We start from the raw sequence: 19065 nt of genomic DNA on the forward strand, positions 1-19065 counted from the left end.
TTGTTTTTGGCAGCAACTTTATATTATATTATTATTTATATTATATAGTCTTTGGACTGAAACTTCATTTAGTTTTAGTCACATTTTAGTCACCTGGAATGTCTTAGTGTTAGTCTAGTTTTAGTCGACTAAATGTCATAAGATTTTAGTCGACTAAATCTACAGTTGATTTAGTCGACTAAAATGGATTTTGGAGTGTATTTTTTTGTGTTTTTACACTTGCTGAAAATAGCCGATCTACAAGCTCACAACGCGTCGCGACGAGTTGTGAGCTTGTAGATCGGCTATTTTCAGCATGCAACCAAGTGTAAAATGACTTCTACTGGATCTCTTGTCCTCTAGTCCCTTCCTGACATTTTAGTCTAGTTTTTATTTGTCGACGAAATCGTCAGTATATTTACCGTAATTTCCGGACTATAAGCCGCACCTGAATATAAGCCGCACCAACCAAATTTAGGGAAAATCCCATATACAAGCCGCACCGGACAAATGTCAAAATAAATTATTACACACACACACACACACACACACACACACACACACACACACACACACACACACGGTGGCAGTGGCTCAGGGGTCACTTGGCAAACGGAATTAGGCTCCCAGTTCGATCCTGGGCTCCCCCCCCAGAGAGCGAAATGTCCTTGAGCAAGACGCTCCTAATTGCTCCCGATGAGAAGGTAGGGGCAGCGGCCTTCCATGGTTTCCTCCGCCATTGGTGTATTAATGAATGTGTGTGTGAATGGGTGAATGTAATGCACAATCTATGTAAAGCGCCTTGGATAAAGGTGCTATGTAAAATGCACCGTTCATTTACCATTTACACATGCACACATGAACAAACTCACGCATTTTGCGTGCGCACACACACACACGCACACACACACATACTTAACACTTACTCGCGCTTTCACTCTTGTCAGGTTGAATTACATGCTGGGGAAGAACACCTGGGTTGAACGCTGGCCTTTAACCGCGGAGTGCTCCGGCGACCACAGCCTCCAGGCCAAATGCACCGCCCTGCAAGAGGCTGCGGAGGCGCTGTCGACCACAGGCTGCGGGACATAGACGACATGTCTGCACTCGCCAGACATATCAGTCACTGTGTATGTGGATCATATTGCCCTATAGTGTAGCTCTCTTTCTAAACACCAGTCTGAATCTTCAAATCATTCAAGTTTCCTCATAGGATACATCTCAGGGGATGGCGATGTAGGACATTGTGAAATCCATGACCTTGACTGCGGTCGAAAAATGAAATCTCAGGGTATGGTCAACCAATAAGAATGACAATAAAGTATGTAATACAACTTTATTCATGCAGTTCCATTTGTATAACATTTGTATAATGATATGCAATCAATTAATTCTTGCATTTGGCCCTTTGGCTTGAGACTGCACTGCACCCTTGCGTTGCCTAACTTCCAAAATAATAATAATAATGATAAACGTGTATTTACCTACACTTTCACTCCAGAATTGGAATTTATAGGCCTACTGCAGAATTCAGTGGACCATTTTGTCAACACTTCCTGGGAAAATCTTCTAATGGAAGAATATTAGAACATCCCATTTAGGCCTGACGTCAAAAAAAAAGAAAGAATATATATTCAAAGATTTGTGCAGACCTACAGAGATCTGCTATTTTCAATAGCTAAAGTATAACAATGCTATAAACACCAAATGGGGTTCCCGTCTAGAATGGGTTAAAACACGGACAGTAAATGAGAATACTTTATAAATAACGTGAAAGGAGAACATGGGCAGAGAAAATCATCCTATTTGTGTAAGTAGCCTACTAGGTGGGTGGATGAATGAATAAAAATAATGAATCGTTGGCTAATTCGTTATACCTGCTACAACCTCCAAAAGGAAGGTGGAATTCCTACCACCTATTGTGTTTTGGACAAAGCAATAATAATATCCTCTGTGGTCCGGTTGGACACCAGTGATGGTGAAGTTCTGTCCGGTAGCTGTAGGTTTGTCTTCATTCTGGTGGTACCAGGTATATTTGACTGGTGGGTTGGCATCACTGCTGCAAGTCAGAGTCACTGAACTGCCCTGCTCTACAACAGCAGACACTGAGGCGTTCTTCTGCTCTATTAGACCAGACACACTCACAGACACTGAGGCGTTCTTCTGCTCTATTAGACCAGACACACTCTGGGGGGTTCTGAGGGGTTCTGAGAGGCATCTGGCATCTAAGATACATAGAAGAAACAGTCTTATCATATATACTGCTTCTCTGTTCAGTAAAACAGTGTATTGACTTGCAGCGTGTGGCTTAACCACAGTTGCCATTGGGTGAAAGGAAAAGTGTTTTCTGTGCTTACATTGGACATCTATGAAGATGAAGTTTAGTTTTCCGTATTGATTTGAAGATTGACAATGGTACGCCCCGCTGTCCTTAGAGCTGATGGAGGAGAAGTTATGTCGCTGATGTAATGTTGTTGCAGTGTCCTTGTACCAGGTGTACAAGTCTTCCGGGTTGGCGTCACTTTCACAAATCAGAGTCACTGGACTACCCTCCCTTATCAAAATGGGTTAACTGGTGGATAATGTATACTCAACTGTATATTATTTAACAAGATCATCTTTCCTCACGTCATTGTACTCAATGTCTTTTTGTGTCATTATGAATCTTCGAAAAAAAAACGAAACTTACACAGAGTATGCCGGCAACTTGTAAATAAGTTGATGCCACCTAAATTGATGCAATTACAGGACTGAAGCTGCTCAAGTCACACCATAGCAAGCAGATACTGCTGAACAGCAGAACTCAGATGTTTGTGAGTTTCGAGTTTGAGTGAGATCTGTGAGAGATTGAAATCAGAGCTCTTACAGGCCAATATGTAACACGAACGGAAACATTTGCCAATACCCATCAACGACTGAGAATGCAAGATAACAGCCAGCACAGGAAGTCATGTAGCAATCATGGGGGGGAGAGAGAGATTTTGTTTTATTTATTCAAATGTATCATAAATGTTGAAAAGAAAATAGACTGCTTGTCCTCAGCTAATTAACACTAATTAAGCCAAAAGGGAGGCCAGACTCCCCTGGACAAAATACCCTGTTCATAAGCTTTGTAATTCATTCTTGTTTCAAGCCACAGGAAGAAGCATCTAGATTTGACGTCTCAGATTACGTTCAAAGGAAGTCCCCCTTTGACGTTTGTATACGACAGTATACCACCAGGGCTATTAATACAGTCACTAGACATGGTTTGTTTTTGCAGTAAAATAATGTGATAAATGATGTGACAAAGGCTCATGCAGCCCAATGTCATGTACAGTATGATGTACTGACTACATCGTCTCTGTCGGGTGGAAACCTCATATGTCCAAAACTGTTGGTTTATCCTATTAGACCAGCTCTTTTTCTTTTTGAATCGCTCGTTTAATTGAAATTCGTTTTTTATATCAATATAAATGACACACAAACAGATACCACATATAGTGCCAACATTAAAATTTATATACAAAAGAAAGTAAATACAATTATTATTTAAAGGAGAATGTACAGTCATACATGGGAATATAGTGGCTATAATGGCTATAATATAACAATACAGAAAAAGTAAAAATGGGAAACTTTCATTTCCCCCCCTCATCCTCCTTCCCACTCATCTTCCTTTCTCCTTACAAATACATCTATTGAGGGGGCACGGTGGCACAGTCGGTAGTGCCTCACAGCTAGAAGGTCCTGGGTTCCATTCCCACTTGGGACGCTGTGGGCGTGCTCTCCACATCATCAGTGGCCAAAGGGCCTTTCTGTGTGGAGCTTGCATGTTCTCCCCGTGTTGCATGTCCCCTAGGGTCTCCAAACTATACCTCCACCTGGCCAGCCGGGACGCCCGATACCATAGCAGTGGCTCGAGATTTAAAGGACAACTTTTTTTTTTTTTCAACCACGGTTCATGTTTTAGGTTATTAGAGAAAGTAAAAAGTGAGTAATTTCTTTCTCCATTTGCTGATTTCTTTTGTTTTAGGGATTTTATCCGTTTTTGACAGGGGTCGGGGGCATTCGAGCATGGGGCTAAATATGTATTTCTTTACAAAATGTTATAGTGATTTATTTTGTTATGTCAAAAACAGCTAAAATCCCTACAAAAAATAAAATAACGCTCATCTTTTACTTGCTCTAATAACAACCTAAAACATGAACCTTGGTTGAAAAAAGAACTAAAGTTGTCCTTTAAGATGTTTGCCCGGGACCCAAACTAGTGAAAATAGCAGATCTACAAGCACACGTGTGGCTTTGTGCACGTTGTGAGCTTGTAGATCAGCTATTTTCACTACTTCAACATTTTTTTCCTATAATTTATGACATTTCTTAAATTCTTCTTATATTTCTTCATGACATTACTGAAAAAGACGTATTTTTTTTTTGCTTTTTTGGGGGGATGTTTTTTGAAAATGTTTTGAAATAATAATTAAAAGCAAAATGTAGGAAACAAAAAATAAAAGGAACCATAAAAATGTGTCCGCGACCCACAAATGGGTCCTGACCCACTGTTGGGTCAGGGAAGTTGGGAACCACTGCTAAAAGAAATCTCCAGCTTTTGTATAACTGATATGTTTAATCAATCAATTGCTCGCATTTTCCCTCAAAGACTGCTCTTGCCAAATTCAGACTATAGTGTAAGACATAAGTCGGGGGGGGGGACGACGACCTGACAATTCATGGACTTTTAAGACCTTTTTGATATACCTCAAAAAGATAGAAAGGAAAAAAAAGCATTACTGTATCAAAATTAATCAACAATCTAGTATAAAAAGTGGTCACATTGATCAAATTGTCAAATAAACAATATTTATCTAACCAAGTCAGATAACTCAACTCAACTCCTACAGGTGCTTGTCAGGGTGGGGTGTCCGGTGTCCCCAGTTAAAGTGTCAGCCAATTTTCTGCAGATGGATGGATCTGTCTGTAATGGCTTAACCCAGCTGCAACATGCATGCATGTTCAGAAGGTATCTGTGCACGTCCTGTTCACATTCTGTAGATCTCAGTGATATGGTAGCCTACTTAGCAAGACTTTGGTAATTAGAATCAGCTGTTTTCTCCCACACATTACTCACAGAAAAATCTGGATTCTTGGAACAACCCCAAAAGACACAATTATAGTATTTGCTATACTGTTTAATCGCAATTCCTCAAGCATGTTTGGGGGGTATTCCCAATTGCTTTGATCTAAGTATTGTTTTTCCCATCAGAAATCCCACCAAATATTTGAGCATGTTGTGGTGTACTATAATGTCTTGTAACAAGAGCCACTTGTTAGTTTTGCACAAGTGGGCCAAATTCGTGACTTGGATAAAATAAAATGAGAACGGGTGCGGCCACACCAAGCTTTACTTCTGCCTATGAGGGCCGATTCTGCCAATGCTTTTCAAGGGAACGGATTGTTTTTTCTTTGCAGAAATCCGCAAATGGCAACAAACCGCTCCATTCCAATGCGCCTGCATAGGTACGGTACACTTCCAGTTGGGTGTGACCACCTATACCTATATGCAGGCGCATTCTGGTAATGCTTTTCAATAGGAACGGTTGTTGCCATTTGCAGATTAATAACAAAATAAAATAAATACACCCTCATAGAGTAGGTAGAATTACACTTGTGTAATGTGTGACCCCACCCTTAGGCTGTAGAATGTGGACAATTGCAGTATCCGCTCGGGAATCCTCCTCGTCCAGGACGACGCTGTCTCTGAAAAGAAAGAAAGAAAGGGTAAAGACCACCACATTAGATTAAAGAAAGAAAGGGTAAAGACCACCACATTAGATTAAAGAAAGAAAGGGTAGCTCGCTGTCTCTCCAAATTAGAATAAATGATCTATCCATCTCTGTCTAAAGTAGGCTCTATACCAGGGGTCTTCAAGGTTATTTCAGGGCAAGGAACCCGCAGATGAGAGAAAGATGTAAAAAGGGACCCCCACTATACATATTGTCTGATATTGTGTTTTTCATAGATTTCATGAATTTGTTTGTGTAGCGTGGCGTTGGATTCATGTATTTTCAGACTGTTAACCATAACCAATATAAAACCTCAAAACGTGTACATGGTCTGCTCTCCCCACCCATTTCGTCTCGTGTTTCCCTCAGAATAGTGATGCTAGTGGTTAATGTAGAAATAAAGTTCCTATTAGCATTTGGTGCCTGCCCCCCCCCCTGTATGTGGCCTAGGGGACTGTTGAAGACCCCTGCTTTATTCAGTTGACTAAAAACCTTTTTTAACAAAGTGTTTTCTTAATTTTCTTGGGCCTTTTTCATTTTTGTCTTTGCACTTTGACCCTGTTAGTTTGGCCTAGTAGGGTCACATGTAATTGTTTGATGCCTATATGCTGTTTTTCTGCCATGCTCTTAAAACCTGTAGCACCCTGAGATGAATGTAAATACTTTCATAAATTAAATTCATTATTATTATAGTGTCTCAGATATCTCACCAGGAGGCAGCATTTGACCTTTGAAATTTGACCACACCATTGTGGACATCCTTCTGTCTCTGGGGCCTTGGTGGTTGGACGGTGGAATGGAGAGGCGGGGCTTCATTATTCTTAGAACGAGTGAAGTGGACAGTGGAGTAGTGGACATCATTCTGTCCCTCATGGGGCTGTGGTGGTTGGACGGTGGAAAAGTATGTCTCTTCACGTATCTTCTTATAGCGAGTGAAGTGGACAGTGGAGTAGTGGACATCATTCTGTCCCTGGGGCTGTGGTGGTCGGACGGTGGACACGTGTGGCCTTTCCTGGTTCTTCTTATATCGAGTGAAGTGGACAGTGGAGTAGTTGACGTCATCTTTCTGTTCCATTGGTTCCTCTTCGGCTGAAGAGGTGGAGCTGCTTCTACCGGCCATAGGTAAGAAGATCTCAAAATCTGAGTCAGAGTCAGAGTCGGAGTTGTTCTAAAAGAGGGGTTTCGGGGTTGTGGCAAAGAGGGAGAGAAATGATTATTCTTTTGCTTTTCTTCAATGAATTTAGCTCATGATTCATAATAGGCCTAACTTACTTATGGAGACCCAAAGGTTTGGAGTGTTTGACACTCAACTTCCTGTTTGGGTCATGGCCTGAGCCATTAGCAGATTTTCCACTAAAGAGTTATCAACTTATCTATGAATTCTACCGTTTCAAATAAAACTCTGAAACTGTGGGTTTAAATCTCTTAATATATCCCAGCTTGGTTTTTGAACCGAGCTGGGATCAAAAACCGACCCACGTTCACAAAACCAACAGCGTCAACATAGCTGAGCTAGAGGCAGACACACAGTCAGTCGAACATGCTTGATTTCCCATTCAGTGGAACAGCAATTCCTTGGGAAATCCTCCAGTGGAAGAATATAGGCTCGCTCCCGGATGCAAAAGGTATAACTACAGTAAGTAGGTAACCTTTTGGCTCCCCTGGGCCTATATAACCTACCTGGACCGGGACTGTGGTTTTGGGTGGTCGTGTCTTATATAACCTACCTGGACAGGGACTGTGGTTTTGGGTGGTTGTGTCTTAAATAACCTACCTGGACCGGGACTGTGGTTTTGGGTGGTCGTGTCTTATATAACCTACCTGGACAGGGACTGTGGTTTTGGGTGGTCGTGTCTTATATAACCTACCTGGACGGGGACTGTGGTTTTGGGTGGTCGTGTCTTATATAACCTACCTGGACGGGGACTGTGGTTTTGGGTGGTCGTGTCTTATATAACCTACCTGGACAGGGACTGTGGTTTTGGGTGGTCGTGCTGGTGGTGCAGACCTGGAGGCCCTCTTTTGTCTGTGGATGAAAGAGTACATTTTTAGCCGAGTCTGTGATTTAACACGTGATTTGGATGAATGTGTAAACTGTAAAGGGAAAACAAAGTTCATTACCTGACCCACCGGAAGACAAAGACGGCTATGATGACGAGGAGAACCACTAAGGGGACTCCTGCACCTGCAGCTATTTTTGTCCAAGGCACTGCATGGGGATCAGGAAGTCAGTTTAAAACACTGACGGTAAATGAGCGCCTTGACTCATACAACACTTTATGAATCTGTTAACAATACTGTCAGATTGGCAGAGAAAACCATTTATTCAACACATTTGCTGATGAAAATATATAAGTGGGTGAATGAATGAATGAATGGTTGCGTATTTGTCACCTGCTACAACAACCGACAGATGGGGGGAATTCGTCCCACCTATTGTGTTTCTGACGGAGCAAGAATAGTTTCCACTGTCGTCTAATTGAATGCTAGGGATGGTGAAGGTGTGTCGAGTTTCCTTGGGAATATCTTTCTTCTGGTGGTACCAGGTGTAATTGACCTCTGTGGGGTTGGCATCACTGCTGGTGCAAGTCAGAGTCACTTCACTGCGCCACTCTATTACACCAGACAGACTCACAGACACTGAGGGCTTCTTCGGGGCATCTGGAGAGGAAGATGCATAGAAACACAACTCGTGCTTATTTGGCTGAACATTCTTACCGTGTTCATAATGCTGCTTCTGTATTTGTGTATATCAACATATAATTGACTGACTTGACACTGAGGTCGCATTCATACCAGAGAGCTTTGCTGCGATTAAAACGAATCCTGCTGCGCATTGTCAGAAAGTGCGCTTCGTTTGGCAGGTGTGAAGGCTCATTCGAATCCTAATGCGCAGCAAATAACCGCATTTTACTCCGCCAAAAAACGTGGGTTTTGCTTCGCTTCGAATCGCACTTGACTACGATTCGGTGCAGGTGTGAATGCAATCCGCAGTAAATAAAGGAAATGAAGCAAACATAATGTGGCGGGTGAGGAGCTGAACACAGTTGGAGACGGTTAAGGCATATTTTACGCAGCGCAAAGATGTCCCGTTACTGTGGATAGACGTGGTCGAATAAGGAGACTGAAGCCCTGATCGAAATGAGGACGTGTAGGCTACATTAATCAATTGCTTAAGAAAACACATAAAAACACTGCAGTGTATTATAGCCTACATAATATTCTGTCTGTCTGTCTGTCTGTGCGTGCCGTAAACATGGAGTGCTGTCACTGTGTGGGACTGGGGAGTTATATCAGTGCGCTCATGCAGCGCTGTGCCTCCATGCCCAAAAGAACAGTGTGTGGCGGCTGCGTGCGTAGAGAGAGAGAGAGAGGGGGGGGGGGGGGGTCCCAGACGGCACGACACATGCACGTTATGAGTGTAATTTTATCACCATAGATTTCACTGTGTAGGCTATAGTTTATGAACGGAACACATTGATAAAGGTCCCCCCTGCTGCGTTTCCAATTGCTGCGAATGACAGTGTGAAGGCAAACCGCAGCCAATTAAATATGCAAGAATTCCCTTTCCCCGCCCATACGGATCTGAGTCTACCGAAGTATTAGGTGAGAATGTGACCTGACATTGTTGCCATTGGATGAAGTGAAAATGTTTCATGTACTTACATTGGACATCTATAGTGATAGAAGATGAGTTTAAGATTCCATATTCATTTGAAGATTGACAATGGTATGTCCCACTGTCTTTGCGTTTGATAGAGGAGAAGTATTTGGTTTGTTTTTGTTCCAGATGTAGTGATGTATGCTCCTTGACCTTGTACCAGGTGTACAAGTCTTCCGGGTTGGCGTCACTTTCACAAATCAGAGTCACTGGACTACCCTCCTTTATCACAGCAGAGGGACTCACAGATAACGAAACGTTCTTTGGACCATCTGTAGAACATGATATTAACATAGATTAACTTTAACCCCTTAAACCAGGGGTGCCCAAAAGGTAGATTGTGATCTACCAGTAGATCACAAAGGCTGTGCAGGTAGATCACATGATGCCCCTAAAAATATATAATTTAAATTTTAAATAGGCATCTGTCACTTGATTTAAGGCGACTTGACTTTTGACATCAAAAAGTGCCCGTCTCAAACCCACAATGCAACAATATCTATGTTTTCAAAAGTGTTGCGCACAAACCTCAGTAGCATTACAAAGTTATATAGGCCTACTAAAAAAACAACCAATTCCATTTCCACCCTTCTATTATTATATATTATATATACATTATATATGTGACATCAACGCCACTATTCCAAAGATACTTTAAAAAAAGAAAAAACTATTTTCAGCAAGATGTTTTGGGTGATTCTTTGGGTGGATAGATCTCGTTTAGCTTGGCATTTTGAAGGTAACTCTCATGTCAAAAAAGTGCGGCCCTGCCTTAAACCATAAACATAAAAAAGCGGAAATATCAGATCTGCAAGCTCACAACGCTTTGTGTAATCATGCATGGCAAGCTTTTTTTCTGTATGAATGCTGGCCTTTTTCCCGAATGTTCGCCTGTGTCTGCCCTAATATGTAAATATGACATGCCCAGACTAGGAACACAAAGGTCCATATGGTTAAAACTAGAATAAAGGTTCTTTCTTGGCCTACTGGGCTGCTCACAGACAGACTGACTCACAGAGGCAAAAATGTTTAACCCCTCCCCGGCCGGTACATTCTAGCCTGGCAGAGATAAATATGTTTATTTCCATATTGTGTACTTGTACAGTAGTCTGAACGCTAGTGAAGCAGCTGGACATGAACACCTTGGCTGGGCTAATCCAGGGCTAATCCTTGTAGGTCTGCTACTTTTGAAGAATCGTGAAAAGTGACATGAAAGTGTGTGAGAACGACTGACATAGAAAGCATAGCTTTTTCAAGAAAACAGTCAGGATTCAGAATACATTTGCATAATCGTTCCCGCAGGTCAAAATGGGTTAATTAATTGTAATTACAGACATGCAAATTCTACTCACATCTGACGTTGAGAGTTTCTTCGGGACCTGGACCTCTGTCGTCATCTCTGACAGCACAGGAGTATTGTCCTGCATGCTGCCTGCTGCTGACTGTGTCTAGAACCAGACTGTTCTCTGTGTGGTCCAGAGCCTGTCTGTTGTGGTTCCAGATGTAGGCGGGGTAGAGAGGCAGAGGACACTTGGTTCTGCAGGTCAGGGTCACATTCTGTCCTTCTTCGACAGTGGATGGACTAATCGTCACCAGAAAGCCTAGAGGGTGCCAAAAAATAAATAATAACAATAAAACATTATGATGATTATATACTCAAAGGGGTTTTGGGGGGTGGTGATCAACTTTATTTATCTTTTTTCCTTTTTTTTAACGATATATGTGTTTTTTTTAACAATTTAATTTAACAAAGGGAGTACTTTTACTTGAAGCTCAATGCACTCAACTCTGTCTGAATATTGAGCACAAAATAACCTTACATTCTTTACAATCCTTGCTATGTTTCTCTTTTTGCATGATTTTCTTTTACCGTCCTGTATCTTGTAGCTACTTCTTAACCTGTAACCTGTGTGTATTATATTTATATGTGTCTACTACCTATCTAATTCTAAACAAATCAGTCTTGATGAAGGGTCATAGACCCATCATCTGTATGCTTAGTTTTAAAGGTTTTATGCAATTCATTTTCATTTCTTTTTCTTTTTCTTTTTTCTTTTAGGTTTTATGACCTCAATTACACCCAAAAAACCTGAACTTTGAACATTCAGTGGATTTTCTGTTGTCTGAAGTTTTCTTTGGGGTTTTTTGGGGCCTTTTGAGCTACAATGAAAACAGGCAACACAGTGAAACAGTGACATCTGCTGGCAAATCTCATTGACATAATTTTGCAGTAAGTGATGTCACTTACTGCCGGCAAATCAGAGCACCTGTTTGAGCCAGAAAACCCCAGATCACAGAAAATCTACTGAATGTTAAAAGTTCATGTTTTTTGGGTGCAATTGAGATTAGAAAACCTAAAAAAAACAAGAACAATTCCAAAACCTTTTTTTAAAATGTCACAATCCCTTTAAGACACAGTCACAACGAGCCAAATTAAACTATGATTTCAGATTGAATATGTGAACGGCGCAACTTAAAAACAACCTCTACTCACATCTGACCGCGAGAGCTTCTTCAGGGGCTTTGACGTCCTCTCGACCTCTGACAGCACAGGAGTAATTCCCTGCATGGGGACTGATGACCGGGCCTACGACCATCCGTTGTCCCTCTGCGTGCTCCATCTTCTGTCCATTGTGGTACCAGACGTAGGCGGGCTTGTCTTTCAGCCTACAGATGGTGGTGTCACAGGTCAGTTTCACAGTCAGTCCTTCTATCACTGTGGAAGAATTCATCGACACCCGGAAGTCTAGAGGGTGCAAAAAAAAGAATAGATATATATTAAACCCAAAATAAATAAAAAATAACCGATGATTGTGAAATGATGGTAGTGACAATAGATTAAACATCTCCGAACGGAATCATGCCCCAAAAAATTAAAAAAATGCGTTTTCACATCTGCGCTGAGGAGGGCTGAGGCCCAGGACGCGTCGAATGTTCTCAATAAATAATAATGTGTATCTGAGCCAGTCTTGCATGCTTTAATTTGGACTACTGCTTTTTCCACTTTGGTGCTATTTGAACCTATAGTTTATATAGCTGAGGGAAGCGCACCTGCCTTTTTCTGACATGAATGGATGCAGACATGCAGTCACAGACAGTCTAAAAATGGATAAAGCAACACAACACTATTGGTTCTTATGGTTATGGTTTCTTATTATATGGAACCTTTATCACATGGACTGCAGCATGGTACAGCTTTTCTAAGGTTATTAATTCAGAAATGTGTATATTGAGTGTTCGTTGAGCAATATCAAAATATTCCTGTAGTTCCTTGGCCCAGACCTGGGCAGACACTGACTCAACCCTCATGGTCTGGTAGAGATATTTCCTCTCTGGTGTGTGTATGTGTATTTCCTTAGATGTCAAACAGAATGTATGGAACACCTCATGAAAAAGTTATACCTGTGACACCCAACGTGACTCCGGGTTTTCCAGCATACTTCCCTCTATCTCGTATGTTGGTTATGAACCTGAACATGTACTCTGCTGAGTCCGTCTTTCTCACGTCCGTAAGGGTCAGAGTGCAGCGTTTGCGTTGTTTGACACAGTGGTACTGAACGCGATCCCTATAGCGAGAGCCCCGGTACAGATCCATGGGATGACGATCCGTCTCTTTGGTGAACCAGAAACTGTTTATGACATCGGCGTTGACAGTTTCAGTGGTGTAGTGGCCAGTGTCATAACGATAACCAAAATATGAATATTCACGATATGAACGATGATAGACTCTGACACTGTAACTGGACGGGTACTTGTAGGTGCTGATCATCTTCACGGTTGAACCCTTAATGGCGCACACGCTATTGGAGTACGTCACTCCCCAGAGATCTGTAACACAGAACAGAACATAATCACAACCAGTGTTGTTTTCGTCAACTGAAACGGGAAATGTTCGTCGATTACCTTTTTTCACTGACGAAAACTAAACGGAAACTGAATAAAAACTAAGCTATGATGACTAAAACTAAGACTAAATACACTGACAATTTCGTCAACAAATAAAAACTAGACTAAAATGCTAGGAAGGGACTAGTTTGTCATTTTACAAATCTTATGACATTTAGTCGACTAAAACTAGACTAACAGTAAAACATTCCAGGTGACTAAAATGTGACTAAAACTAAATTAAAACTATTCAAGAGACTAAAACTAAAATCTGAATTTGCTGCCAAAAACAACACTGATCACAACCATAAAACCATTAGAGGACAGGAGATGTTTCTTTGCTTGCTAGAGGCCCACAGTGTTCCGCAGCAGTCTGAAAGCTCTTTAGACTCCATCTTAGCCCCTATAGCATGCACTTGCACTAGCCTCGACGACCTTACAGGCGCATGCAAAGGCTAACCTTATAGGTCATATAGATAGCATTTTATGTAGGCATAGCACTCTATAGTGTATAGTCATAGCTTGACTGTACAGATATTATACTGTTAGACAGTTCTTAGCTTGCTTACTATTTCTATGTATTTGTATTATTATTACCATGTGTTGTTCTTGCTTACTAATAAGTCGCACTGATTAAGAGCGTCGGAATTGTAAGTTGTTCTAAGAAGTCCAAGGACTTGTTATCCAAAACCATCTTGGTAATGAGTGTTGCATGGTCTACAGCCGGTTCTGAATGGAAATGCAGTACCCTATATGTATGTGACCGAGTTGAGTTCTGATGCTATAAGCGGGAGGTCACACTATGGGGCTATGAGAAGCTAACCTACAGGTATGAGTTGAGTTCTGACGCTATACAGCGAAGGGGGAGGTCACATTATGGGGATATGAGAAGCTAACCTACAGTATGTGTATGAGTTGAGTTCTGACGCTATACAGCGAAGGGGGAGGCCACACTATGGGGCTATGAGAAGCTAACCTACAGTATGTGTATGAGTTGAGTTCTGATGCTATAAGCGGGAGGTCACACTATGGGGCTATGAGAAGCTAACCTACAGGTATGAGTTGAGTTCTGACGCTATACAGCGAAGGGGGAGGCCACACTATGGGGCTATGAGAAGCTAACCTACAGTATGTGTATGAGTTGAGTTCTGATGCTATAAGGGGGAGGTCACACTATGGGGCTATGAGAAGCTAACCTACAGTATGTGTATGAGTTGAGTTCTGACGCTATACAGCGAAGGGGGAGGCCACACTATGGGGATATGAGAAGCTAACCTACAGTATGTGTATGAGTTGAGTTCTGACGCTATACAGCGAAGGGGGAGGCCACACTATGGGGCTATGAGAAGCTAACCTACAGGTATGAGTTGAGTTCTGATGCTATACAGCGAAGGGGGAGGTCACACTATGGGGATATGAGAAGCTAACCTACAGTATGTGTATGAGTTGAGTTCTGACGCTATACAGCGAAGGGGGAGGCCACACTATGGGGCTATGAGAAGCTAACCTACAGGTATGAGTTGAGTTCTGATGCTATACAGCGAAGGGGGAGGCCACACTATGGGGCTATGAGAAGCTAACCTACAGGTATGAGTTGAGTTCTGATGCTATACAGCGAAGGGGGAGGCCACACTATGGGGATATGAGAAGCTAACCTACAGGTATGAGTTGAGTTCTGATGCTATACAGCGAAGGGGGAGGCCACACTATGGGGATATGAGAAGCTAACCTACAGTATGTGTATGAGTTGAGTTCTGACGCTATACAGCGAAGGGGGAGGCCACACTATGGGGCTATGAGAAGCTAACCTACAGTATGTGTATATGCTGAGTATGCACTATGCAGCATGATGTCACAACCCAAATAAAAGTGATTTGAGATTCAATACAGAAACATCACAACGTAACAAAAGCCTACTCACCGTTCGTGGAGAGCCTGGACTCGTCAGGAGCTTTGACTGTGTAGTCTGTGTCTGACTCACAGTAGTCTAGTCGGAGACATTAAAAATGATCACAATAGGTGAATTAACCCATTTTGGACTGAGGTCGATTAAAAAAAAAGGCTTCTAAATCCTATTTTTTTTCTGAAAAACGCATGTTTCTGTGTCAGTGATGCTCAAACTTTTTCATGTCAAGGACCCCCAGAATTATCTCTATTGGGCCACGGACCCCCATCTCAAAAGATGTAGTTCCAGGCACCCCCCAGAAGCAAATATTTTCGTTAAAAATGTTCGCTCTGAAATATATATTCAATGATTTGCGCCACATTTTAAAGATTTTTCAAAAATAGCAGACCTACAAGCTCGTAGCGCGCCACTCGTGGCACGCTATGAGCTTGTAGATCTGCTATTTCTCAATAGCTAAATTATAACATGTTTAAAACACCAAAAGGGGTTCCCGCCCCAAAATGAATTAACCTACTATACTCCTATGTGTTTCTGTATAGCTGTGACAGTCCGATTTGTACCAGGTATAATATAGACAACATGGAATAGTTTACCTTTGACGGTTAATGTGACTCCTTTCTTGGGGCCATTACACATCCCTCCCGGTACGTTTGTTATGAACCTGAACATGTATACAGCAGAATCGCTTTCTCTTATGTTTGCAACGGTCAGGGTCGCGCTGCGGTCCACGTCGTCATATTGGTACTGTACACGACCTGCATACTGTTCGTACTGTATCAGATCCTCAGCGGAGGATTTAGTCCACCAGAATCTGTGCGTGACGTTATGATCAGGAGGGTACTTGTAGGTGCAGTAGATGTGCACCGTCGAGCCCCTGCTGACGCACAAACGCTCGGAGTTGCAGGTTACTCCCCAGCCGTCTTGACCCTGTATCACTGTAACATAGAGAACATAATCATAATGAGGTAGTTATTAGAGGACAGGAGATGTTTCTTTGCTGGCTATAGAGGCCAACATTCTTTAGTCAATGAGACAAACGTTGGATTATGAGGCCTTGAACAGAATAAAATGTTGACCTATACAGCATTGTCACCATTATACTTACAGTACGCGAAGACCCCACACACCACTATATAGATTCATTTATATTAATTAACATTTTCGCAGTCGGTGGGCTCCCCGGTCTCATCCGTCCACCGACTGCGACACTTTAATTACAAAAACAATAATGCGAGAAAAATAATGAATGCATTTTAATCACGCTTAGTTTTTGCACCACAGAACCTTTTTCACTGGACGAATTTCAGGCGTACCGAATACAGATCATACTGTATAGCCAGCCTATATGCAATCAGACGATCAGACCGCTTTGCTTGGCCGAAATTTTAATTAAACAAAACTCAGTCATTAATTCACTCGTATACTAAAATATGTAAAAAAGTTTCTCAGGTCAAATATTGATATTTGATTTAAATGTGACTAATTTATATTAATTAATTACAACGCCTCAAATTAATTAGTTTTTTTTTAATCAAGTCCTAAATACAAGTGAATATTATATTTGCTCTTGTGGCATACAGGCATCTACATACAGTATCACTCAGCACATTAGAAGACAGCCATTTTATAGCAGGGTGATATACCCCCCCCCCCCCCTAACTATATACTAGTTTTTATTATTATTATTTTAAATCAGATCCTATACAGCAGTCTAATCGTTGCTCTTCAGAAAGTTACAGTGATCTGACTATAGTATAAACCAACATTCATAATCATGCCTTCTGTCTGTTCACCATTATTTATGAAAAATGTATGATGTATGCATCATTTTGACATTTGACATTATGATATCACATGATGTTAGTCTGAAATACAGAGAATGAAGGAACAAAAGCTTTAATAAATATAAATGTATACAATACCTGGTACAGTCAAAAGGAGCAGCAGAAATCCACGTGTTGCTCCTCTAACATTCATATTTGGGCCTCTCCTCTCGGTTGAAGGCGTCAGAGGAACTAAATCACATTAGCTGGTGGATCATACTGTATGTACATAAGAGGAAATATAATTTAACTTAACCAGATCATAACAGATCATCTCTTTTCTGTATATGCTCTCTTCATACAGATATGCTCACTTGTCATTGTACTCAGTTTAAATGCAAAATAGTATTTTAATTAAGTAGGCCTACCCTAGAAAACTAAACATAGGTGATTTTCACCCGGACGGTTATATTTGTGCAATTTTCATAATGTTGCTGATGTCTGAGGTGGATGGGTCTCTCAGTACCTTCATGATGTACATCATGGAAGGTATAGGTTTGTTTCCCTGCCCACATCCCTTCTACAGGCAGGTCTTCGGGTGAATTTCACCCGTGTTCAGTGATGGTGTGATAGAAAGAAATCCAATACACCCACAATGGACTTTATATTATTATTATTTTCTTCACTGGACCATTCTTCTCACATGTCTTAGGAATGGGTGGACCAAAGGAGAAGTTCCCAACTTAATTTATCTTTTTTTTTAGGAATATTTAAAAAATAATATGCACGTTTTTCACCGATTTTGTCCCCCCCCATGAAATCTTTTTTGTTGTTGTTGTGAAAAGTCATGATGACAAGAGTCATCAAGTTGCCATGTATTGCTGTTCTGCAATATATTTTGATGAGAATTTATTTATTTATGGAATATTTTATATTGGGTAAAATATACCTGTGTTTAGTGATGGTGTAACAAAAAATATGTTTAGTGTTCTAGGGTTAATTTGTTTTTGTTTAATTAAAAAAAAAAGTAAACTTACAGAGTACTGAGAGTAGGCTATATTAAACAGGTCGATTCCCCCGAGGTCGATACAGAATTATAGGACAGACTGTGTTTAAAAGGCTCTCTTTAACTTGTCATTTAACTCATGCAGTTTAAATGCAAAATAGTATTTGAATTTAAAAAAATTGCTTATTTAAAAAAGTTTTTTTGTTGTATAAACAAAGAGTAAACTTACAGAGTACTGAGAGTATGCCTTAAGCAGCTTGAGTCCACCGAGGTTGATACAGAATTATAGGACAGACTGTTTAAAATGGGACCACGTCCTTCCTCTTCATACTGTAGCAAGCAGACTGCTGGTAAATAACCAGGCTCAAAGGCAGAGCTGCAGAAGTCATGTTAGTGAGTTTCCTGATGATAATCTGTGAGAAATATTAGCGCATGCCGTGTGTGTGTGTGTGTGTGTGTGTGTGTGTGTGTGTGTGTGTGTGTGTGTGTGTGTGTGTGTGTGTGTGTGCGTGCGTGTGCGTGTGCGTGTGCGCGCGTGAGTGAGAAAGAGAGAGATAGATAGATATAGAGCTATATATGGAATCTGTAACGCGTACGGAAAAATATCTAACCTATCACCTATGGTTAGATCATATAAGATAACAGCAAACAGGAAATCCTCTTAGTGATGTTGTTTGAGGGTTTTTATTGAGAGCTTCTCGTGATGAACAGCAAGTGTTGAACATTGTAGAAACTCGTCGCATTAAAATAGGCTAATCTAATAACCATATTACATTATTATTATTTGAAACAGTAATTTGTGACAGGCAGTGGAGCAATTTACAATTGACAATGTTCGCATAAAGCACGTTCTTCATCCAGAGAAACTTACTGTAAGCATCAGTCTAACAGCCTAAACCTTATCCACCACCCCCTCGTCAATAGGGCCTCCTAGTACTCTTTGCAAGAGGTTCTCAACCCGTGGGTCTAGGCGCCGGGGGGGGGTCGCCAAATTATTATTATTATTTTTTTTATAAAGTATATTTATTGTTTTTTTAAAGACAAACAGACATTACACAACAAAAACATAACACATAATAAAAAAAATAAAATAAAAAAAAACA

The 19065-nt window shown here is 41.1% G+C and overlaps 2 protein-coding genes and 1 long non-coding RNA gene across 3 annotated transcripts in view; 1 reads left to right on the top strand and 2 right to left on the bottom strand.

The window, feature by feature from the left end:
• Positions 1 to 1322, top strand: part of LOC310858306 (venom factor-like) — a gene marked incomplete at its 5' end in the record, with an annotated part of 61807 nt that extends 60485 nt beyond the window's left edge. Inside the window, one exon of the mRNA XM_083764413.1 lies at positions 927 to 1322. Within this exon, the coding sequence (XP_083620539.1) occupies positions 927 to 1071 (145 nt within the window). The 3' untranslated portion in view covers positions 1072 to 1322. The remainder of the gene's footprint in view (positions 1 to 926) is intronic.
• LOC310858307 (B-cell receptor CD22-like) lies at positions 1201 to 13225 on the bottom strand (the record flags this gene model as incomplete). The annotated part of the gene is made up of 10 exons (XM_083764414.1): positions 12805 to 13225; positions 11897 to 12148; positions 10755 to 11003; positions 9408 to 9674; positions 8136 to 8402; positions 7863 to 7950; positions 7704 to 7767; positions 6855 to 6909; positions 1950 to 2102; positions 1201 to 1244 (listed from the first exon to the last, which is right to left on the bottom strand). Exons 1-10 carry the CDS (start codon positions 13169 to 13171, stop codon positions 1201 to 1203), a joined length of 1806 nt encoding a protein of 601 aa, XP_083620540.1. The 5' UTR covers positions 13172 to 13225.
• A 1996-nt stretch (positions 13226 to 15221) lies between these two features.
• On the bottom strand, positions 15222 to 18390 carry LOC310858907. Its single transcript, XR_014569246.1, has 4 exons — positions 18192 to 18390; positions 17116 to 17222; positions 15787 to 16128; positions 15222 to 15274 (listed from the first exon to the last, which is right to left on the bottom strand). It is a non-coding gene; the product is annotated as an uncharacterized lncRNA (long non-coding RNA).
• Positions 18391 to 19065: the final 675 nt, after the last annotated feature.

This window comes from Protomyctophum parallelum, assembly GCF_964188405.1.
Source record: "Protomyctophum parallelum genome assembly, chromosome: 5".
NCBI classification, from domain to species: Eukaryota; Metazoa; Chordata; class Actinopteri; order Myctophiformes; family Myctophidae; genus Protomyctophum; species Protomyctophum parallelum.